Raw genomic sequence first — 25,121 nt, forward strand, 5'->3', positions numbered from 1 at the left:
GATGCCTTGGAAGCAAATGCTACATGGGAGTTAGTACCTTTGCCTAAAGGTAAGAATGCAATTGGCTGTAAGTGGGTTTATAAGGTGAAGCACAATGCTGATGGTTCTGTGAACAGATACAAGGCAAGATTAGTAGTCAAGGGGTATGCACAAACATATGGCATTGACTATGAAGAAACATTTAGTCCGGTTGCAAGGATGGCAACCGTAAGAGCAGTCATTGCTATGGCTGCATCAAAGGGATGGTCTTTACATCAGATGGATGTAAAGAATGCCTTCTTGCATGGTGATTTGCAAGAAGAGGTCTATATGGAGCAGCCACCAGGTTATGTGCATGCTGTTCATCCTGAGTTTGTTTGCAGGTTGAAGAAAGCCTTGTATGGCTTGAAGCAAGCACCTAGAGCATGGTCTGACAAGATAGGACAGTATCTTGTCACTATTGGCTTTCAGATTTCCAAGGCAGATTTCTCACTTTATGTGAGAAAAACAGAGAAAGGTATTATGCTGCTTGTCATTTATGTTGATGATTTGATTATGACAGGTGACAGTGATGAAGATATCCTTCATGTGAAAATGCTATTGAAGCAGAAGTTTGAGATGAAGGATTTGGGAGAGCTGCGTTATTTCTTGGGCATTGAGGTGATTAGATCACCAAGTGGGATACAGCTCTTGCAGAGGCAGTATGGATTGGACATGCTGTCCAAATATGGGATGACAGGCTGTAAGCCTATTTCAGTTCCTTTGGAGCAAAATGTGAAGCTGAGCACAGATGCAGGTGAGCTTCTAGAAGACCCTACTATGTACAGACGCATAGTAGGAAGTTTGATTTATATGACTATTACCAGGCCAGATTTGAGCTATGCTGTTGGATTGGTAAGTCAGTTTATGCAGGCTCCAAGGAAACCACATTTGGATGCGGCTAGACGCATACTTAGGTATGTGAAGTCCACATTGCAGTATGGACTATTTTATGAGACTGGGGTTCAGATACAGTTGCATGGATACACTGATGCTGATTGGGCTGGTAGTATTTCTGATAGACGATCTACCAGTGGATATGTATTCTCTTTTGGGAGTGCTGCAGTCACTTGGAGCAGCAAGAAACAGCCTACAGTTGCCTTGTCGAGCACAGAGGCTGAGTACAGGGGTGCAGCAATGGCTGCATGTGAGGTAGCTTGGTTGCATAAGCTACTTTATGATATGCATCAGTCTACAGATGGGCCAGTTGTCATTTATTGTGACAACATGAGTAGTATACACTTGGCAAATAACCCAGTCTATCATGCTAGAACAAAGCACATTGAGGTGCATTATCACTATGTGCGAGAGAGGGTTTTACTAGGTCTTATTGATCTAGTTTATGTCAGCACAGAGGATCAGGTAGCTGACATATTCACGAAGGCATTGGGCGCAGAGAAGCTGCGCAAGTTCAGAGACCTGCTTGGTGTGCAGGAATTGGGATTGAGCTCGAGGGGGAGTGTTGAGATATCGAGCTCCACTCGTGATACGCCAGGGTGACCGTTGTATATTTATGTCACCTACTTGTCAGTTGCAGACGCGGTTGGTACACCGCCCATGAATAATAGCTACATGATAGCTATCCTTATCTACTCTAGTTCGTGGCTCAGTTAGTATGCCACCTTAGTTAGTTGAGTTTGGTTTGAGACCCATATATAGGGTTCTTCTATTTCTTTGTACTTGAGTTCTTTTGGCTTACACAACTAAGAAGAGGAAAACTGTTTTCAGCCTCCACCCTTGTGTGTCTTCCCCCATTGTGCAAGCAAGAAAGCTTCAAGCGAGACTCCTTCCTTCTCTCCCACAATCTTGACATTCACCACCACATATGGCCTTGAAAGCATGTTTCTCATTTGACTATATTAGCTAGAAAATTTGTGTATATGCATTCCATACTATCCAAAGTCTTTTGTATCAACTCAAAATCCAAAGAATGATGCCTAATAAAAGAATCAAATCATTGTCTCTTTACTTTTTAGAACTTCTTCTTCTCAAGAATATCCTTGCACATTGCTAAGGACAAGAGATGATTTAAAAACTTAGATGCCCTTGAAGCATCTCTCTCACTTAAATTTGGTTGAAGAAGAGATCTAAAAAAGATCAACATCATAACTCAGATATTGTTAGAAGTAAAGTTATATTAAATATTTATTAAGCAAAAGGATATACCTTGCTTCTTGGATTCTTTTATTGCAGCCACTGTCAAGCGTTTTTGAGAAAATTGAAATCCCCAGAAAAAATGTAGATAGGTTAGATTTTTATTAGCTTAGATGTTTGCATAATTATTTGTTTTGTAATTTCGTAATTGGATTTTTTGTGTTTGTTTAGCTTAAGATTTGTTTGTGCCATTTTTTTTTTATTTTTTGAGTATGGAAACTTGATGGCCTTGGTCGAGTTTGGTATTTTTTTTGGATAGGTTGGAGCTAAAAGATTGCTAGTAGCTACCAAACATTGTGGAACATGTAGGTTTTCTTACCAAGACTCTTTTACGTCACACAGGGGATTATGGATTCATGAGCACTTCACATTGTACTTGTTGATACATTGTACTTAGGGATCGTCTCCTAATTTTTTCAAACACTTCCATGCCATGGGTCGGGTTTATGCACATTTTACATCATCGTTGAGCACTTGCATGGCATGAGGCCGCTGCAGCTATATGCAATAAATCTTAGTTGCATGCGCACATGAGAGAGCATCTTCATTGACACGAGAGAGCATCTTAGTTGCATGCGCACATGAGAGAGCATCTTCATTGACACGCACTGTTTCTTGCACGCTTAAGAGTTGGGAATATTCATCACCAAGTTAGGAACCTCTTGTTGAGTGGGAAAGGTGGTTGGGTGAGTTTGAAGGTCATGAAGGACACTGCCAATTATGAGATGGGTTGTTTTCCCAATCAGCATCTTGAGGGCCATCATTTTTTTGAGCGACAATGAGATTTTGGGTGGGTGGAGTAGAGTATGATATTTTCTTTGTTGAGTGTTTAGAGGTGAGGTTAAGGATTTAATTTAATCAAGGAACTGTGTTTGCATATTGCATGACGCAAGAGCACGTGTAGATAGGCTAGGCATAGTTCTTTAGTGCATACATAATTTTAATGTGAGAATCGTTTGAATGGTTGCATAGCATGGATCTAACATTGGATTTTTCTCACATCATGAATGATTGAGCACGATGTATATCTTAAGTAGCATATTCCTTATTAGGACACAAAGCATGAACAAAACCAGGTACTTATGAAGAAAATATCAATTTTTGAAGACTCAATGAGGTGTGAAGACAAATTGAAGAAAATTTACCGCATTGATCGCATAGAATTCCTTAAATACACCATTAGCAAAGGGATTGATGTTGTTTTTCCTAGCAAGTTAGGGTATTTTTTTAAATGGTGATGAAGAGGGGGATCAAGTGATATGGATTACAAGTGAAGTATGTGGAATGGGATGTGTTTTAGAGGTCAATAATATTGTTGATTGGTTTTGGATATTGTAGATCACAAATGGAGATTCGAGATAGGTTATTTAGCTATTTTATTTGATGATTATTGAGGCCTACATGAGTTGGCTACTAGTGGCAAGCATGTTGAGGCCGAAGAATTACAGTGTGATGGAAGTTTGACATCCTTCATCAAGTTGAAGTTGACATCCGATGTCACTAGAAGGACACAACTATGAGGATAACATTATCTACAATGTGAAGGATAGACATTCATCATTTTTTACCAAGATTGGAGATGCCTTGACTTGTTAAAGAAATTAGTACAACATTATTCTCTTTGTCCAAACATGGATTCTATTTGAGTTGTATGGAATTGACATGCATGATGAGAATAATCTCAACACAAAGCTCAAGCCTTTGGATGGCCTTACAATGAATGCAATATTCTCTATGGACGATGTTGTCGTGGTTCCCTATGATGCCTTGGAATTTTTTTTCAGTGTATGGACTAGAGCACGTGACAATATGGTGGGGTTTGTACCCAGGATATGCACTGGCTTTAGCTAGAGAAACATGGATGACATGGCGGTAATTTTTGACAGGCAAAGTTGGCAACGTTTGAACGCAGATTGATAATACAAATGTTGTGATGACAACTATTATTAATGCAGGGTAGGCGGCAACTTACTGATAACATGAAGCCAATGTTCAATGGCGAAAGGCTCGGCGACTTCCTGGGAAGTAACATGGTGGCATACTTGAAGCACAATGACCAGTTTTTTCAAAAGTGGGCAAAGATTTGCCATTATTGAATGTAGGGTGGTACAAGAGCTCAATTCAATTGTTTATTGTTTTTGAAGTGTGTGTACTTTACATTTCACAAGGTGTGTGATGCTCTACCTGGATTTGAGTTTTTTCTTGTTTGAGCTAGGAGAGCTATTGTGTGGTGTTTGGTTTTGTGTGTTGCTTGTGTGGTGATTGAATTTTTTTAAAAAAAATTTATGTTGGTATTGATCAACAACACACTCAGTTACTATAACCGACACTCCTTAATGTCTCATTATCGGGTTGTGAGATAGGCTTGTCCCGATCACTGCTCATGTAACACCACCTCCTCCTCATTTGAGATGCTCAATATTCTCGAGAGATCTTTGTCAATTTCAAAGGTCTAAATTAGTTTTTTTTCTTTAGTATACATTGATGCATTTCTCCAATGAATGACTCTTTTGTTGAAAATCTTGTAGTATTTGCAACAACTCATCTCTATGTTTTGTTAACAAGAAATTCTTCAATTTAAGAATATCCTTTTCTGTGGGAACTCCTTACTCAATTGCCAAGACCCACGGACCACTTATTGTTTCAAGCGTTTCAAGCCAAGTGCAATGGCTACCTCTCATAGTGCTGTATGCACTCTAACACCTATGAGTATAGTGAGATTACCTCCATGCTCGATTGAGTTACCTTCTCCCTCAAGCACTCCGGTAGCTCCACAATCCAAGGTGTAAGCTCAAGCAAGCTCGATCCTCAAGCTCCAAGCTACATGCTCCATTTCCATGCGCGAGACGAGAGAAGAGAAGAGAAGAAGAAGAAGAGAGGAGAAGATGGAGAGCTTCTTCACTATGGTTCATCACCCTCACACACTCACTCTCTCATTCCCTCACACTCCCTCTCTCAAGCACAAGCTCAAGCAAGCGAGAACAATAAGAAGAGAAGAGGAGAGCTAGTTTTGGCCACATACAAGAATGAGCTTCTTCATTCACTTTTTGTCTTTTATACAAAACCCTAACCTTAATCCCCTTTGGGTACCCATCCCTTTTTTACATGCCCAGTTATTTTAGTCTAGGTCCTATTTTCTTTTTTCCTTCCTATTTGCATTGTGCCTTCACCCATGCCCGTCTATATTTACAAATTACACAGCAGGGAGCGTGGCACTCTTTTACAAGGATTTAGAGTGCACTTTTATATTTAAAATGCATATTTTCTCTTTTATTATTGCCCTAAACTTTTAAGTTTGTCCTTACGCTTTGGGCCTTTTTTCCTCCTATTTCTTAAACTGGGCTACCTTTTTCCGCTTTGTGCTGTGTCTTTTAAATTTTCTTTTTGCTTCTCTGCACTAGGGTTAACATTACCTCCCTCTTGGCCGAGTGCCAATCCCATGGCACTTGCTGCACTTGTTGGTGAGGGCTCAGGTGGTTGAAGGGTCGCTATGTGGGTCGGTGATGGGGCTTTGCAAAGATCGGGCGAGGAGAAGAGGCATCAAAATATTGGATCACAGATTGTGGAGACCAAGAATAGATTTGATTGGGTTGCGAGGGCTTCCGATGTCAGTGGTTGATTGTGCAATTGTTGAGTGTACTCGAAAAAGAAAAAGGAAGGGCACTACCTGGGGATGTATCTACCTCACTCTACAGTACATGGTGTCTATGCTAGTGAAACTGGGAGTTGGGTCAAACCTCAAGGAAGCCTATGGTGTTGTCCTACACTTGAGGACCCAGTTTGTGTACAGGGGAGCTGTGCTCGAGCTGTGGTGAGTGTGACTTAGGGAGACAGGTCTAGGGAGCACAAACTCCCTAGGTGTGTCTTGCCCTTGATGTGCCCTAAGTGTGAAGTGGGGGGATAGGAAGGGCTAGGGGGCTAAGCACGGAGCCACCCGGTTGAGGCCACTGAACGCATCTAGCTTGAGAACCCCTAGGTGCAGTATTTGTGGTACTCTGATATACATGGGAAGGCTTGTTGTTCCTTTCCTTTTGCTTTGTGTGGATTTTTTCTTTTCTTTTTTTTCCTTTTTTCTTTTTATTTTTCTTTCTTTTCCTCTTTTTTTTTGGAGATATATTGGGAGGGAGCACGCTAGACATCATTTGATGCTCTTCATTAGTTACATTTTGAGGGGGTCTAAGAGATTTGCCAAGGAATGCATGGCTTGTCATGTAGTCCTCTCCTCCTCGGACTGTAGTTGTGGCCATAGAGGGGGCTTGGTTTCTGCACTCGTTCTTTCACTTGTTGATCTGATTCAAAATAAGACCCTTTTTCCTAGACCAATTCTAGTGGCTCCTAATTGAGGTGGTTGCATTTGTTGTTTTGGCTCCCCAAGCCCTAGTAAGGAGAGTTCCTATGAGGTTCAGGCAATGGAGATTATGTGAGCACATGGCTCCTCTACTCCCAAGCCGATTCTAGGCTTGGGTGCCGTAGCAATGGAGTCCATGTTGCAGCGCCCTCCTTGTTAGCTCTAGTGTTCTTTTTAGTTGTTCCAATGTCTCTTCTTCTCTCGGTCGTATGACATTCAATGCTATGCTCAAGAATGCGGGTTTTTGCTCTAGCATTTCTATATTGACAGCCGCAGCTTTGCTTTTTGCCAGGAGGTATTCACTCTTGGAATGGGCTAGCATGTAGGCTAAATATTGAATTGCATTTTTGCTAGAGCAATCTCCTCCCGCTCCTATTTCCTTAGTCGTTCTTTCTACTCTTTTTGTGTTTTCATGCGCTCTTCTTCTAGTCTCTTTGATTCCTCCTCCACCCTTTGCAACTCTTGGTTTTCCTTGGAGGTGAAACACTTTCTTCTTATATGGGGAGTTTGAGAGTGATCTTTTTTCTCTCCTCTTGGCTCAACAATTTTGAGCCTTATTGCTCACTAATTGTCCTCTCGCTCAAGGCTTCTTGCTATTGAATGGTTGGCCATTCTCCTTTTAATTAGTAACTCTATCCTTGTTGTCCTATTGTTCCATGGACTTCGTCTTCCCCATGTTCTCCTACTGAAAGTGAGATGATTGGGCTAGCTAGGGTGAAAGAGTGATTCTCCTCTTGGATTGGTGACAGTCTCCAAGGTCTCCTCCGCTACTTCTCTTTTTGCCTCCCCCAGAGCTTCGTGAATGATGGTAGTTAACACTCCTTCAAAGCCTATAATAGAAACCTTGGAGGCAGGTTGTTTCCACTTGAACTCCCTAAGGTAGTCGAAGACTCCTTTTCTGCCACCCTTGGGGCTATGGCTAGTATCTTTATCGATATAGTCTCACCGCACCTTCCTTGTGCACCAGCTCTCTTAAATTACTGACACTGCGGTACTTTAGATCGTTGTAGACATGTTTTAGTGGCCAGTCGGTATGTGTTGTGCTCTTCCTCTAAGAACAGAAGTTGGCCTGCCATCTGGAGTTCCTATTATGATACAAAAGCTTACAATTAGCTCCTTTGAGAGTACTTTTTGCAGAAAATAAAAAGGTCAATGATCGAATCCACACATTCCAAGCATGAATTTCATAAAAGATTTTCTTGAAGTATAAGTTTCCTTTATTCATCATTTTTTAGTTTTGAAATTCGGTTTGAAGTTTTGAAGTTCAAGTCATGTTAACTTTTTCACCTTACCCCCTCCCCCCCGAGAATGATGAAAATTCTTCCTAGGATTGGAGAGTGAAGGGTTAAGGGCATTTAAGTGCATGCTTGACGTGCTTTACTTCATCATGAGCCAATTGTAGAAGTTTGGGTTATACTCCAAGTGGTAATGACGGTCCATTTCATGAGGTCTAATGCCTACATATATAATGTAGGTTAGGACATTAATGAGAAAGTCACGGAAGTTCATTCAACTAGCAATATGTAGTTCTTCCTAAGTGAGGATCCGATCGAAATAGGGGTGGGCCATGATATATTCCTCTAAAGGTCATTTGCACGTGATGGCCAAGACTCAGAACAAGGTATGAGTCACATAGGTAGGGTCATACTCAATGATTTTGATTGCATGTCTCTGCTCAGCATTGGTCATGATTTGGCAACCCTCTTGTTCCCATTAGAGATGCAAAGCATACCATTTTCGCAAAAAGGAAGATTCCGAGTCAGCTAGCTTTGTCAACTCTTTTAGCTCCTGACTTGTTGTAGAGACTTTACTCTTGTGATAGATGTGATCAGCCATTGTGTGCAACCTTGCTCTCAAGAGATCTCGCTATCAAACAATTCCTTGGCTACCTCAGGAATCTTAACAAACACAAACTCATAGTGCTCCCAAGTGCATGGCAAGGAGTGCACTTCCATTGCTAATGTCTTGTCAAGGAGGCCTAAGTCCTAGCTAGCATGGTGAATGTGGCATCCAAGCATCTGATGCAGTTGACTAAGTCATCCCCCGTATTTGTGGCTAGGTCCACGGCCAACATAAGGATAGATATATGCTTATAGGAGGGTTGAGTCCTGCTGGAGGTTGGGGGTTTGGTTAAGCTAGATAACTCAACTTACTGATGCATGTCTTATGGGCTGCTCAATGGGGTGTCTATCAACCACTTGTGTGATGGATTGCTCTTGCCGCTCAGTTGATGTGCTGCTCTTGGCATGTGGAGCAGTTGGGATATTGGAAGTGTTAGGTTGAGTTGGCATAGGGATGGTTGGTTGTGGCTTTGGTCTGTTAGAAATCAAGAACATATATCAATAAGAGAAGACTTCACTAATTAAGTGAAAATATATTTTATGTTGTAAATAAAACTACTTTTATTTTCTTGCATCATGTCCTGCATTAATGTGTGCTATGATACCAACTGTAGCGTACCACCCAAGTTGTCCCTGGTGGTACGTTCTCAGTAGCCCATCAAGAGATGTCCTAGGAAGTGTCGTTTGGGATTTTTATAAAACCCTCAAAGTTTTCTAACTAGGCTCACTTGAGTCTACCCCGCAGTGGACAATACGGCTGCTCCCACGAGGATGGACTTGAGTTTTTTTTGTCAAATCTATTACTATTTGGTGCTTTTTGAGTCAATGGACTTCTTATTCCTAATTGGCTATCATTGCTTTGAGGAGATGGGCTGGAGGGCTTGGATTGAGGAGTAGGTGTATCACTCCTAGTGGCAACCAAGTCCAATTGTTGCCTTCGTAGTGGCATTGAGTGTGTAATAGGTCTTTGGGTACCATCGCGGCTTGAATGTTCGTCTACTTTGGTAGTGCCAACTTTGCCTCCTAGGCCTAGGATGTGATGTTTTGTGGTCAAGGGTTTGTGTGAGGGCTGGCATCTAGGCAATTGTGGTTATCATTTAGACACCCATTTGAGATGTTGCTCAACGGTCTTGGATGTGTCTCCTTTAGGTTGTAGTTGATTCATCTTGGCAGGATGGGACAAGTTACGACCCCCCTCCTTAGACTTGGCACTCTATGAGTTGGCAGAAAGGGAAGTCCATGGAGTAAGTAATTTCTCTACACCAATAAAGGTGGAAACGAAAGAGATTAGAGGCCCTAAGATGATGGGAATGGATCAAGATGAATATGAAGATCTAGAGGACCTAGTTTTGATCCCAAAGAAGAGGACTAAATGCCCTCCTCCTTATAGGGATCTCTTTGTGTTTCATGGGTTGCTAGATGAGGATCCGATGCTACACTTGAAAGAATATGGCCTAACTTTCCTTGCAAGTGGGTTTGATGATCTAGATTGGATGCTTGTGTTCTCGAGTACCCTAAAGGGAGAGGCTAGGCAATGGTATTGGAGCCTCCTAAGAGGGTCAATCAAATCATTTGAGGAATTATGTGATATATTTTTGGATGAATATGAAAAGAAGGTTCCCATGACTTAGGTCTTGGGACAACTTATATAGATTTGATAAGAGTTATATACCTCCATCAAAGAGTAAACAAGATCCTTTGATGACATTCTAAAGCTTTGGCCAAGGAAAGTCAGCAGTCAAATACTGGAAGATATGCTTGGTGAACTCTTTGTCACTGGCTTGGAAATAAATAGGCAGTTCCAAGTTAGGATGAGAAACCCTAAATCACTGAAGGAGGAACAGGTTCAAGTAGATGATTATGAGAGATATGTTTAGAAGTGTTGGGAGAGTTATTGGAGTTTTCCCTGCACCCTTGAAATCCATAAGGATTGACAACATTTACTGAATGTTAGTCATGCTAGAGGTGTAAATGACAGGTACACTATGGAGCTTGGCATTAGCTATAATGATCCTAAGGTCTAGGAACCCTGGCATCCTAGTGCAACCAATCCGAAATTAGTGTAGACATAATGGGGAAAGTAGAGTGGTTAAGCAACCCGTCAATGGTCTAATTTTGAAACAAAATCATGGCAATGAGATGACACTCCAAAAGATAGCTAATATATGCTACCGTGTGGAGGTTGTCTCAACCATCAAGAGCCAAAGTGATAGGGAACCTAGGGTTTACAATGGTCAAGATCCACCTAGGGTTGGCGCTAGTAAAAGGATCTAATTTAGAAAAAGTGATAGACAATAAGTGAGCCAAGATAGTTTGGCCATCATGAAAGAGTATAAAAATAGGAGTGGTGGCAGCCAATCGAGCCATGTAATGATAAAAAGGAGATGGGTTTGGAGGCCCAAAACCTCTAAAAGTGTGGATCGTGTGCTAGAAGAAAAGCAAAGAGTTCCAAATGCATATACTAAGGCCAATTCCCGAGTGGATAAGACTAAAGGCCATAATGATGCATCTAACAATATACACTGCTCTGGCATACATTGATATGATGGGCCTACGATTGGAACCCTACCTAGCTTGGGTGGTAACAATGACACATTCAAAAATCCAAATATGGAAGGGTCAAATGAGCCAAATTCCACGGATCTCTCTGTAGGAGAGGCCTTTGGGCAGCTAGAATAGCCGGTCTATTTGAATGATAAGACACTTGAGCCTAAGGAGGTCATTTGTTTAGCTAATAGCACACAAACAAGAATAGCCCATATTGAGGTTATATCAATAGGAAGGTTTGGACTTGTGAATACACAAAAACTCTAAGATTAAAACTCAAGGATGACAAAAATATAGTGAATTGGCAAGCATATGTGGTATAGGCTAGCCCTCACACCTTATGTCACTTTGATTTAGCTTGGTTAGTCCGATACGATGCAATTTATATGCCAAATAGACCATATTTGGTTATGAAAAAAATATTTATGTTTTGTTAGGCCAAGAGGGCTATTTTTTTGTCACAATATCATTTATCTTGTTAGGCCAAGAGGGCCGGTGGGTCGGGACCTAAAACGGGCCCGACACACTATAGGCAATACCTGGGCCTCTAACACTCACAAGACAACCCCACATGGCCTCGTGGCCATAGGAGCATCCAAGGGACACACTTCCCTAATTGCTACTATAGATATTGCATTTTTAGTGGAACACAGTCCAATGATTACCCTTCCTTACTCCTGAGAGGGAGATCCTACACATCTTGGTGTAGTACACCAACGTAATTACAAATAAAAGGAGGCACCTCCCCCCCAACAAAATGAAAAGTTTAGGGGGCCAAAGGTCTCCCCCAAAGGGCCCATGCCCAAACTTCTTTACAACTTTGGCTTTTTTTGGCTTTGTCCTGTCTGGCGTCCCGCAGTTCAAGACTAGTGTACCACGTCCGTCCTTTGTCTCTTAGGCAAAGTCCGAAAGATTGTGTGCATTGAGGAAGGTTCATGAGGCAGTATGGGTCATTGTTAGGGTAATTTTTAGGGTGATACTTATCAATTTTCTTAGCAACCATAGGTATCTTAGTCTAGCTCCTAGAGTTCAAGGTGATTCCTAGTCCTGCTCTAGCAATGCAGTTGCTAGAGCTGCTCCGCTCTACTCCACAATTGCATTGTCTAAAAGTTGCTTCGTGAGAACCTCACTTAGCAGCATAAGATTAGCTCTAAGGCTCTCTCCCTCTCAACATTTGGTCCTATCAGCATAAGATCAGCCTCTAAGGCTCTCTCCCTCTCAGCATTTGGTCCTATCCTGGCTCTATTGGCGAGAGCTAAGACACGTTGGACCTCAAGCATTTCTATGTATTGTCTCATCTTTTGAGCTCGTTTCTCTCGGTGTTATAAGTGACCATGCTTTTCATCGCTTTCCTTTTGCCAACCTTCTCTCCTCCTCTAGATGGGCTAAGATGTTCTCGATTGGTCTACCATGATGCTCCATTTTGGTTTTTGCAGGTTGTACTGGGTCATCAGTTGTGTTGGGTGTTGACTAGGAATCCTCCCAAGTTAAGCTAGGTTGGAGCTAGTTCCCTGACATATTACTAACTTCTTGAGAAACTAGGGCTCAATTAGATTGATCAAGCTAGATAGAGATATGACCCTAATCACACCTATTGCCATTGCTCCCTAACGGCTTAGTTCAAGTCTCTCAGTATTCAGTGATTGGGGTCCTTGGCCGATGTTGAATGTCTGGGGGTCTTCTCCTACTAGTGGGTTCGTTCAACTTATCTTATCTTAGGTGAATTCCTTGTTATTAAAACAATTCTCAATGTTATGATTACTCAGATACTAGTGGTGTGCTCCTCAAAAAGTGCACTATGTGAAATAAGGCTTTCAGCTTTTCTGTGCAGTCAAATGTTTAATTGATATAGTGTGCAAATCTAATGAAAACAACACAGTGCAGCATACACTCTTCCTGATTCTTTCGTGTGTTTTTAACAACCACTCTAGCTGGTTCATTCTTGTCTCTATAGCATCCTAGGTGTGTTGTCTAAGGAGGGGTAACAAGTTTGGTCGATTAATTTGGGTCTCTCTTAGGATGACACGGGGCTTACGATTAGTGTTGTGGTCATTTTTTGGACTGTAAGATCTTAGCTCTCGAGTCAATTGGATCTATTGGCCCATTCACTCACCTAGTAGGGATCCATTGGGGTGTCCCACAGCTAGGGCTTGTGGCCTCTATAGGGTCCAATGAGGCTAGGAGGGGTCACTCACGAATATATGTATATATAACGTGAGTTCAAAATAAGGGATTTTTAAAACACTAGTTTTATACAATTTTTACATACAGAAGGGTGTCATATAAAGGGGTTACTTACATATTGAATAGAAAAGGGTTGTGTTTTATTCAAGAAAAAATCACAGATTAGGATATTTATAAATAGGCCATGAACGCACGTTATATAGAGAATATATATATAGTGAACCCCTCGAGCAATGAGGTCAGAGTTGGTCAAAATTTGATCGATTTTCCCATCTGATTTGCAGGTTTTTCCATCTGATTCCCAGAATTGGACCTCTAATTCTGGCTTGTTCAATTTTTGGGACCATGCGAGTCTAGATGTCCGAGTGCATGTGTCTGAGTTTCAGACTCGAACATTTGAGTCTGAGTACCATCCGAGTCCAACCCATCGAAGTTCGAGTGGACTATCTTTGAGTGGATGATTTTGGGGCATTCAAATTCGGTGATCCCCTGAGGCCAAATTAGGTCTAGGGTCCAAGTGACATTGTTTTAGTCCAAGTATGAGACTTGGACGGTTTTTGGTTGTCTGAGTGGACTTGTGAATCGGACTATTGGAGTGGTACTCGTGTTGAATCCGTCCGAATGCGGTGGCCAAGGTCCAAAATGATGAAAATCTTACCAAATCTCACACGTGCGAGATCAATCTTCCAACTATGAACTTGGAAGCAATTAATCAACACAAAGGCACACTTAGAGCTTACCTAGGGCTCGAAGGTGTGGTGGTGAAGATTGCTAAGCACAAAATGGTTTCCAGCCTTGTAGCTCTCTCTCTCTCTCTCTCTCTCTCTCTCTGTGTCAAGCTCTCTCCCACAACTCAAAAATGAAAAGTAAGCTCTCTCTTTAACTATTGGCTTCTTAAGCTCTTTCTCTCTTGCCTTGTTACTTCTCCCTTCTCTCTCCTTGCTGTATTAATGCCTTGATGCTCTCTTTTTCCCATTTTTTCTCTATTTTGGACCTATTATTACAACAAAATCTTGTTGTGTATTTCTCTATTTTTAAAATTTTTTTCCTTACCTAAATGCATTCAAATCACAATAAACAACTTACACTACTCCAATCTACTTTCCTAAATCCAAAAAACCAGAAAAAATTACTTGCAAACTAAATCCAAAAAAACAAAAAAACTACTTGCAAAGGAGATCAAATACCTCTTTAACTCCTTCACTTCCTACTTATCTCAAGCACCAGTTTGGGGCAAACCCTACTTCAATACTCGATTCAGAGCGTGCAAGCACTCAAAGCTTAAATCCATTGGTTTCGGAAAGAGAACCAAAATATGGGAGCTTTTTACTCGACCGCCAATATCCACGGAAGGCTTATTGTTTTAAGCGTTTCAAGCCAAGTGCAATGGCTACCTCTCACATAGCCGTATGCACTCTTACACTTACGAGTGTAGTGAGCTTACCTCCATGCTTGATTGAGTTGCCTCCTCCCTCAAGCACTCTTGTAGCTCCATGATCCAAGGTGCAAGCTCAAGCAAGATTCATCCTCAAGCTCCAAGCTCCAAGCTCCATCACTGCGCACGAGAAAAGAGAAGAAAAGAGAAGAAGAAGAAGAAGAAGAAGAAGAAGAAGAAGAAGAGAGGAGAAGATGGAGAGCTTCTCCACCATGGTCCCTCACCCTCACACACTCACTCTCTCACACCCTCTCTCAAGCATAAGCTCAAGCAAGCAAGAAGAAGAAGAAGAAGAAGAGGAGATGATGAGAGATACTTTTGGCCACACACAGGAATGAGCTTCTTCATTTACTTTTTCTCTTTTTTACAAAACCCTAACCCTAATCCCCTTTGGGTACCCATCCCTTTTTTACATGTCTAGCCATTTTAGCCTAGGTCCTCTTTTCCTATTCCTTTCCTATTTGCATTGTGCCTTCACCCATGCCTATCTACATTTACAAATTGCACAGGAGGGGGCCTAGCACTCTTTTACAAGGATTTAGAGTGTGCTTTTATATTTAAAATGCACCTTTTATCTTTTATGCTTGCCCTAAACTTTAAAGGTTATCCTTGCGCTTTTTACCTTTTTTCCTCCTATTTCTTTGACTGGACCACCTTTTTTTGCTTTATCCTACGTCTTTAATTTTTTTTCCTTTCTTTGCACTGGGATTAACATTCTTTTAAATAAGATTAAATGTATAGCCCAAAATTCCATTATAACCATAACCAATAAACCATATTATAAAGAGCTATTATAAAAAGGAGGAGTACTATTTTTTATAGGATCTTTGGGGCAATATCTTCCATCCAACTAAAGATCAAGATTTTTTTCCCTTCAAATCGAAACACATGTTTCATGGACTCTGGAACAACGTTTTATTTTGTTTTGTTTTAAATTGGTTCATACTCGTGTTTTAGCTCAAGGTGAAGGTGATAGAGAGCTCATTTACTAATGGTACAAGAATCATTGGATGATTGATAAATATGTGATTTGCAACTCTGAATAAGAATATTGTGTGAATTCAAAAAATTCAAAGAGTGAGTAAGTAATCAATAAAAAGAAGAAGGAAAAGAGAGAATGAGGATGGAGGGAGGTAAAGAGATGTAAAAAAATTCAAATTTAACATTTGCTTTCACTTCTATCAAGACAAGGTTGGATCCTTATTAAATCAATCATCATAATCTTTATCACTGCTTACATTTCTAGGCTTGATGCAAGCCATGAGAATATTATGATAATGATATTTTAATAATTTTAGATATATCTATTTATCAAAACATAAATTTAAAAAAAAAACTAAAATATTTTTATTTCCTAAAATATTTTCTCTCTAGGGTATCTTATAGGGCATATTTGAGACCTCAAATCTTTCCTAATGATTCACTTTGCCTTTGCTCTCTTCCTTGTTAATATCATAATCATCCTACTTTTTACCTTTCTATTCTCACTTCTATTTATAACACACTAGAGTGCTTATTAATATGATCAATTTTACCACATTAGGATCATTCAATATTTTTATTTCCTAAAATATTTTCTCTCTAGGATATCTTATAGGGCATATTTGAGACCTCAAATCTTTCCTAATGATTCACTTTGCCTTTGCTCTCTTCCTTGTTAATATCATAATCATCCTACTTTTTACCTTTCTATTCTCACTTCTATTTATAACACACTAGAGTGCTTATTAATATGATCAATTTTACCACATTAGGATCATTCAATATCTTTCTTGGACCTAGATTTGCTACTAACCACCAATTGTCTTGATTCTTGCCTTTATATTGTTTTCTATCTCTTTTATCCTGAGCTACCCATGCTTGACCATTTTTACCATGGTCCATGGATTTCTTAAATATTGCTTTAGCCAATAAACTATCCACAACATTTAAATCAAAATTTAAAGTTGAATTATATAATGGTGGTCCTAAAGTTGTACCATCTAATTGCTTCATGTTAGAGAGTTCCCTATCTAGAGTGGATGATGATGCCATTTTCACAAATAACAACTAAGTGTTAAGTAGAAGCAACCAACTAATCAAGAAAACTACAACCAAAATTGGCATGATTTTTATAGAAATTTCTCAATATAACTTGAACTTAGAATAAGTCCAATCCTGTATGAACAACAAATAATCCACTGTGGACTTTCTATGACTTACTGCCAAAAGTAGTAGAGTATCGTGGGTCATCCAATTTACTAGTGGATATCAAGAACTTAGTAATCCTGTGGGTACAAGGCATACATTCTAAAGAATAAAGGTATATCCATTCTTAAATGAAAATTTTACATCACTTGTATCAATTATGTAATATATATAGTCATTACCGAGATGGATTGATCCATACCTATTGCTATCATATTAGAACCACTCCTTATGAGGAGTCACATGAAAAGATATGCTAGAATCAAGTATCTAATCTTGAGCCAATTCTTGAACTATTATAACTAGTATATAGGTAGAGTAGAAGATAACTTCACCATCATTATTATGCACATCAACACATCTATTTGTTCAATCTTCACCTTTCCTTTATCTTCTTTCCTATCAATAGCTTTATCCTACTCCTCTTCATCTTTTTTCTCTCACTTCCCTTTGTAACAATGCTTCTTGATATGAAGCATTCACATTATGTCTCAAAAGTATAAGATACAATAAAATCAAAAAACAATGTCCACAAAATTGGTCATTCATGAGAGAATATTGTAGACCATATCTCATAGTTTATAGTATATACAAGTTGTATACTAAAGTTTACATACATTCCAGTCTCTACTCCAATAAATAGTTGCTCTATATAATAGCCAACTACAAAATCTAGAATAATAACAAATAATAACATTTGCAATCTATAGCCTTTGTAAAACAATATGAAATCTAATACAACTTGCATCTATCAACTTATAACATATTACCTTTACCCCATAACCCATGTATAATGTCTACATAGTGGCCACTGTAATCTATGACCTAATTTATAGGTTCTGAATTATCTTGGCAATGACAGGCATCAAGCCATCCTACTCGTAGGCTCCTAGCTTTTGATGCTTCAAGAGTAATTTTTATTGCATCAATGTACTGATGCTTTGCATTGAGATTTGTAGCAGTAATATCCATCATATTAAGAATTGTTACTATATCAACAATTGATGCAGAATACATGGTTGAGAATAATTGTTATTGTATCAATAATTGATGTAGATTACTAGTTGACATAGATAAAAAATCCTAGTTCTCCAAAATCTCCTCAGCACGTTACCCAAAAATATCTATAGATTTTTAGCATTAGGTCTCCCCTCAACCTCCTCACTTAAGCTATTTCTCGACCTCCACTTTTCTAGTTTTCTGTCTAGATTGTTCTATTATTGTATCATCCTAATTACACCTCCACAAAAAGTATCCATGCCATATTAGTAGGCCTATCTTCTATTCCTTTTTACTCCTACCATATGAGTCCATATGCAAAATGAAGGCTCACCTCATTATTCGAAGATGCTCATTGATATACCTTATATAGTATAAAAGGATTCTTTCAACAACAATAAGAGCTAAACTACTTTTAGCCTTGTGGGGAGGCCATTTAAAAGGATTCTTACAAGAATAAGAGCAAAAGACTCTCTTGTTTAAGGTTGTCAACCCTCTTCAAGGCCCTCTTAAGATAATGAAGTAATGGCTTTCTTAAAACACATCCACATGTGATGAATGGCACAAAATAGTGTTTTGCTAGCAAAAAGATTTTTTCCTCATAACTCAAAATAGGTTGGACATAATATCACCACTTTGTTTCTTTGTTCTTCTCTCTCTTATCAATGACAACTAAGATTTCAAGCTTGTGATGGGTATGCCATTCAAAAGGCTTCTTAGAAAAAGAACAAAAGACTCTTGTTTAAGGGTATGAGGCCTTTTCAAGGCCATCTTAAGATAATGAAGTAATTGCTTTCTTAAAACATATACTTGTGATGAAGGGCACTAACTTAAAAAATAGTGTTTTGCCAATAAAGAGATTCGTTCCTCATAAGTTGAAATAGTTTGGACATAATATCACCACTTTGTTTCTCTACTCATTGATTCCAAAGCCCCTTTTCCCTTTTGACAACCTTCTCTTATCTAGAAAGGGACTTTTCAAAGTTTTCTAAGAGATGAAACCCACATGATTTGAGAGGTAATTTAAATAAGAGGAAAAACCCTTTCTACCCGTCCACAGTGAGAGATAAAATCATAGGATTTGAAAGGTAGTTTATATGGGAGATAAGACCACCTCAATCCCTCCACAATTGACTTAAATGTGACTTGTAAAAGCATTTGAAGTAAGAGATAAAACCCTCCAAATCCCTCCACAATTAGAATTTGAAAGGACAGTCTAGTATCTTCTCTAAGCCAATACCTATACACCTCAAGGCTTGCATCTAGAATCTCATAGAAGTATCATTTGATGTTGTGTTTTCTCTACGTCATGACTTCGCACTTGATATTTCATATTCTATACCACATTCATGCAATAGATGTGCATGCACAAATACATGCATTGCCCATGTCATAACATTCTCTTGTACACTCATGAGGATTGATGTACATAGCTAGTTGTAAATGATGCTTATAGAAAACCAACCTTATGTATATTCTTCTAGATTAAGACTTTAAGAACAATTTGCTTTTCTTTGCTCGATGGTTCAGGATAAATATTTCTTCAAGGAGTCGCAGTCAATAATGTTGTCTCTTTCATGTTGTGAATGTTGGCCATGATAGCTTTGTCCACACGATCCACCAAAGGTATGATTTAAGTAGGAAAAAGATGCACCCAATTTATCGCTAGACCCTATGGGCCTAAGCACTTAGGAAAGCCTTTTGCCCCTCAAGTCGTTGGTTAGACGGTGGGATTAAGCCAATGCCATGATGAGTCTTTGGACGTCGACTTAAGACCACTAACGATGACGATTAATTTAATCCCGGAAAGAAAGGTGCTACATAACGAATCCTTGTGGCGGGGTCGCCCAAGCACGATATTATGCGCTTATAAAGCCTTCCTTCCTTCCAAGAGAGAGAGAGAGAGAGAAAGAGAGAGAGAGATATGGCGCTTGCAAGACGAGTTGTATCGTTGCTTGGTCTCCTACTCCTTCTCGGAATGACATCCATCAACAAGGCCGTTCTCTATTCAGGTTATATTCTCTATTCCTTTCTCAACTTCATCTAATCACACCTCCTAAATGTATCCTTGCAATAGTGAACTAGCCAAAGGATATTCTTCTTTCCTCATTGATTCTCTCAACTTCATCTAATCTTCCCACTCCAGTCTTTGGCTCATCTTCTTATCCCTTGTGCCTTCTTGAAATCCTACTCAATTGTTATGGTGACTTCCTCTTTGTTTGTTTTTCAGATGCATTGCTGCTGGAGAAGACCCCACTCCAAGTTTCTCGACGATTACTAACCACCTCACAAGCATATCAAAGCCAGAATGTTGTACCACATGATGATAAGGGAAAAGATGATTGTAATGGGGGTAGTGCTGCAAGTGGAAAAGGAAGTGGATATGAGAATGGAGATGAAGATGATGGTACTGGAGAAGGAGATGCCAATGGTGATGGTAATGATAGTGATGGTACTGGAGAAGGAGATGCCAATGGTGATAATGGAGACAATGATGATAATGGGGGTGGAAGCGATGAAGCTACAATAGAAAATTAATGAGGACCAAGGATGGATGTGAAATGTGTTAGTGGAGTGGATATGGAGTGTATTATTTAGTAAGAATTATGTGACGTTTACTAGCACACTTTAAGCATTTCCTACACCATGGCCCCTTAATTGTTTGCTTCTTCATGCAAGGCAAACAATCCATAAGGGAACGAATAATCACTTTTCAAATCATTGTGCATAATTTTGCTAGCATCATCCAAACATAGTTGCTAAGTGATATGATTAGTGGTGGTATAAGCATTAGTGGTTTTCTTATAAGCATAAGTAAATGACAAGTAACAACTTTTTAAACTATGCATAATTTTGCTAGCATAGTATAAACAAAGTCATTAAATGATATGATTACTGGTGTTCTTACACTGGCATAGGCATTAGTGGTTTTCTTGTAGGCATAATTAAGTGTAGAATGGTTTCCACATAGTTATATAAAACTAACAAATACAAACACTAGTTTCTCATGCATATGCATTCAACTTTTTGCACATGCACATATTCAAACATGTGCACACACACACACACACACACACACACTCTCTCTCTCTCTCTCTCTCTCTCTCTCTCTCTCTCTCTCTCTCTCTCTCTCTCTCTCTCTCTCTCTCTCTCTCTCTCTCTCTCTCTCTCTCTCTCTCTCTCTACATTTTTTCTCCACATCTCACTCTCCACATCAACCTTGTCATATAAACAGAGATGAAAAGCAATTGAGAACTAGATCATGTATGTCAAAAGTCACATGAGTCTAGAACTTAGATGTGAGCAATTTACTATGTCCCCATTTTTCATAAAACAAAATATGACACAACATATAGAGGGTCCAAGTTTGAGTCCAAACTAAGCTTAATGTGTTGTGCAAAAAAAATCTATTTGTAGAGTGTTAGTTTGGATTGGTGCCATTTTTCCAAGATGAAATGGGATGTCACATAATTTTAGGTGAGGGAGCACTTGTGTCACACTTATACTTGTTATTACCAAGTTAATATATGGGAAATCAGTACTTTATAAGAGGTTTTTGGAATTTTTAAATGATGTTATGATTGTAAAATTACTGACCAACCACACAACAATGCAAACAATGATGCAACATTTGAGTGCTCTATTGAATACCCACTTTTTTTCTTAGATGAGTTCATGCCACTTCTAGCTAGCCATTAAAAAATGAGCATGTGACCAATGTTGATGGCACTTGTTGGCCATCAATAAATATAGAAGCTATCTATTGTCATTGATCTCAAACTCTTATGCCTAGAATTGTCTCTCAACTATTTTTGGGGGGTTGTAAGACAATAACCAATAAACAATAATATCACTTTTGACATATAGTCCCCAGTTGGAGAGTGAGACATAATCACAGTATATAGATCAAACACAAAGCATACTTAAACTCAATCCAAAATGTATTACCAAAGTAGAGATCAATATATCGAATCAGGACGAAATATTATGGCCGTAAGACAATACTAGGGACTAAACAATTTCACGATATAATGACTAGAGCACTACTACTATCAAATACAAGTACTTGGGAGACAATACAAGATAGGAGCTGCCATGAGAGTACTTAGGATGTTTGTCAAAGAAGACTTGGTAGAGGGACTCAAAAAGCATATAGCATGGAGCAAGAAGACTCCTTGTTGCTTGACCTCCAAGACTATGAGTATTTTTGAACAACAACCAATTTCCATACTTCGCTCCCTACTATTATATAGGCCGCCTTGCCTACAACGAGACATTCTCTTTGTCCACGTGCCATGTCAGGGCAGCATGAAATTCTCTCTGCCCATGTGCCATGTTTGGTAGTTTTAATTGCATCTGCACCTATTAGCTCCTTAATGCACTATTGGTGAGTTTGCCTTAAATACCATTGACTACCACTATCTTTAACACTCTAGCATGCATACTAGACTCGGACCCATAGAACTACTTGCTAATCTCACCGTCATCCTATATGTCAAGGGCATCATCATCTTAGAACTAGTTCAGTGGTGGAGGTGGGGCTAGAATGGCTAGCGGTGGAAGGGGAGGTAGTAGAGGGTGAGGTGGGTTGGGATTGGGTAGCTGCCAAAGCTGAGTTGCTGTTGGGCCTCTTGGTGGGTGGTGGAGTGGTGGGATGGCATTGTACTAGAGGTGGTGCTACTATAGCCCACAGGTTAATACAAGTCTAGAGGGCAACTACAAATGTTGTGGTAGATGAGCTTGATGGGGAGCTTCTCCAGGTAAAGGCACCTAGTCAGATTTGTTGCTCTAGCATGTCCTACTCGAAAGTGGTTCGGACATTAGGAAAAAAATGAACTCACAAATGGGCCTTTTAGCCCCCCCTCTCTCCTCCTTAAAACAAGGAAAAGAGGAGAGAAGAATAGTAAAATAATCCTCCTCTCTCTCCACTTTTGCAATCTCATTTTGCCTTTTTTATATTATCTACAAAGATATACTCAGATTCCTTCTCTCTCCTCATTCAAGAAGTCTTTTTTAACCAAATTTTATATTCAAAAAGGAGTTAGTTACTGGAGTGTGGTGCTTTGTTTTCAATGCAAAATGATTTGTAGATACGAGGTAATTGATTTTTTATATTCTAGCTTTTGGTCAAAAAATCGAGAACAAGATATTTTGAGGATTTTTATATTCTAGCTTTTGGTCAAAAAACAAACCAACTGGTCAAATTTTGTGTTTTTTGGAGATGTTCTTGGAGGCAAAATAGAAATATCTAAAATACGAAAAGTCTTGGACATCCCTACCCTCTGAGCTATTTCCCCCCATATCTATACTCTCTCATGGCTCTATTGTGACCTCTTCTCTATGTTTATGCAACCTTCATTAATAGAGTGAAGGGGTTACACCCTCCTTTCCCTTGGCACCTTTGTGTGCCTCTCTATGCATCTCCACTCTATCTCTTGTGACAACCAAGTAGGCTCCCCATTTCTATTAATAGTAAAATGAATACAGGAAAGAAGGAGTTGCATATTGAGGTAGAGATTGAATATGCCCCATTATTCAAAAGAACCCAACATACCAGTGTCAACCCTCAGGTTTTGCAGAGTTACAGGTAAGTGGGATTGAAACATGTGGATTTGTGGGTTGATGGGGGAATCTACCCAATTGACCCCTTAAACAATAGACCTTTTCTCAGGAATCACAAATTTGCTGAAGTATGTGTGCGAGCATGAAAATAGGTTACTCGGTAATACTAGGTGGCTCAATGATCAGGCATTAAAAGTATTTACAACTTGCCAAGCGGCCATAAAAATTTCCATGATGTGATCGCTACACATCAACTTCATATACAACAGCTCATAGGACAAGTGGTACAGTTGAATGACACTATAATTCAACAAAACAATCAAATTATTTCAATGCAGGACACTATCCATGACATTGGTATCTCATATGAGGAGGCAAAGGCACAATTGGACAACTTGAGAAAGATCAATAGCAAGCTCACATAGGAGCGCAAACAAAAGAAGAAGCTAGTCAATGAGTTAATAATGATCTATCAAAGAATGTAAGGTAGCTTAGAAAGAGAACATAGGTGATGGTGAGGTTGGATCATGTATTAGTAGATTGCTGAAGGCAAGTACATTGGAAAATGCTTTGAGCAATCCTAAGTTTAAGGCTGTGAAGGAAAAGGTGATTGAGTGGACATTAAAAGATGTGTCAAATGAGTTCTCAACTATGGATGCACAAACTATTTGTGACAGGGCCGGTATTAGCACAACAACTTACTCAAAGATATTCAAAGATGTGAAGGCTGGGTTTGGTCGTGTGCTAAAGAGAAATAGAATCGTGCCTCTTCCTCAACCTTCAAAGTTAATAGAGGCCCAACGGCAACTTAATACAAATGTTTTGGAGTTGATAGGAGATCCCATGCATGTTCAATGTGTGGAAACACTAAAGGTTGGGACCAAAAATGCATATGAGGTGAAGTTCACCGAACTCAATAATTATATTTAGATTTGAACAAGGTGCAGTCGGCAATGGTAATGTACTACAATATGTCTGTTGAGGAATGTAATGGTAAATTGCAGTTTGTTATAAAATTAGATAAAAGTGAGGTCGTCAAAGGAGTAAAGCTTGAAAGAGTTAGTGTAACTCTGATGAATAGAGCTTTACAATTCAACAAGAACAACCCAAGGAACTTTAGTGTTCAATCTGAGCACCATGTGTGGTGGCTCGCTGCATTTGAATTTCCTAAGGAAACATTTGAGGTCCTGCAGTTGTTCTTTATGCACACAAGCATTCCAAGCATCATCGATCATTAGAAACATGATGAGATGCTCTCGGTTGAAGGGTATGGTCAATACTTGGTTGAATGGCATCTTGCACGAGACTTGAAAACTTTAAAATGCATGTGTGGAATCTCCAATGGTGCAAATACAAAGAATCCATGCCTATATTGCTTGACAGAGAGGGTGGAAGGAAAGGACAGAAAGAAGAATTGGGGAAGGGTGACAAGTGCTGCACCAACACGCAATAGAGAAGATTCCACTTGGATGCCCGTCTTCAATAGTCCCTTGGATCGTATTCACATTTGTTCATTGCATGCTTTTGTCAGAATCATGGAGAAACTTGTATATGAATACATTTACTTTGCTTATAGAATGCAACCAAAAAAAGAAGCCATTGCAATGTGTAGGAATGTGGGGTGAGTGCTATTAGAAATTGGGCTACACAAGCATCAAGTGACGATTGAAAAAGATGAGAAGAGATCAAGAAAATATGGTAACTTGCCAAAAAAGCCTTACTTTGGAGGAGCAAAGGCTAGGAAGTTTCTCTTAGCACCCATCAATGAGGAAGGGAATGTCATGGTTCGTAGGCCCTAGGACTACGATAGGTGAAAAAAGTTACATTTTGTAGTTCTTGATCGAAG

At 39.4% G+C, this 25,121-nt stretch overlaps 1 protein-coding gene across 1 annotated transcript; it reads left to right on the forward strand.

Moving 5' to 3' along the window:
- Window positions 1-19,568: 19,568 nt before the first annotated feature.
- On the forward strand, window positions 19,569-20,444 carry LOC148030427 (uncharacterized). The gene is made up of 2 exons (XM_087686745.1): window positions 19,569-19,725; window positions 19,944-20,444. Exons 1-2 carry the CDS (start codon window positions 19,638-19,640, stop codon window positions 20,249-20,251), a joined length of 396 nt encoding a protein of 131 aa, XP_087542871.1. The 5' UTR covers window positions 19,569-19,637; the 3' UTR covers window positions 20,252-20,444.
- Window positions 20,445-25,121: the final 4,677 nt, after the last annotated feature.

The sequence above is a fragment of the Lygodium microphyllum genome, chromosome 10, assembly GCF_053477565.2.
Source record: "Lygodium microphyllum isolate KBCC chromosome 10, Lygodium_microphyllum_v1.1.10, whole genome shotgun sequence".
In the NCBI taxonomy this organism is placed as follows: domain Eukaryota; kingdom Viridiplantae; phylum Streptophyta; class Polypodiopsida; order Schizaeales; family Lygodiaceae; genus Lygodium; species Lygodium microphyllum.

Bases quoted from the DNA above. Each gene is read 5' to 3' on its own strand.
- LOC148030427 (XM_087686745.1), top strand. From the start codon at position 19,638: ATGGCGCTTGCAAGACGAGTTGTATCGTTGCTTGGTCTCCTACTCCTT. The intron at 19,726-19,943 runs GTTATATTCTCT...TTTGTTTTTCAG, and splicing joins CAAGGCCGTTCTCTATTCAG to ATGCATTGCTGCTGGAGAAG.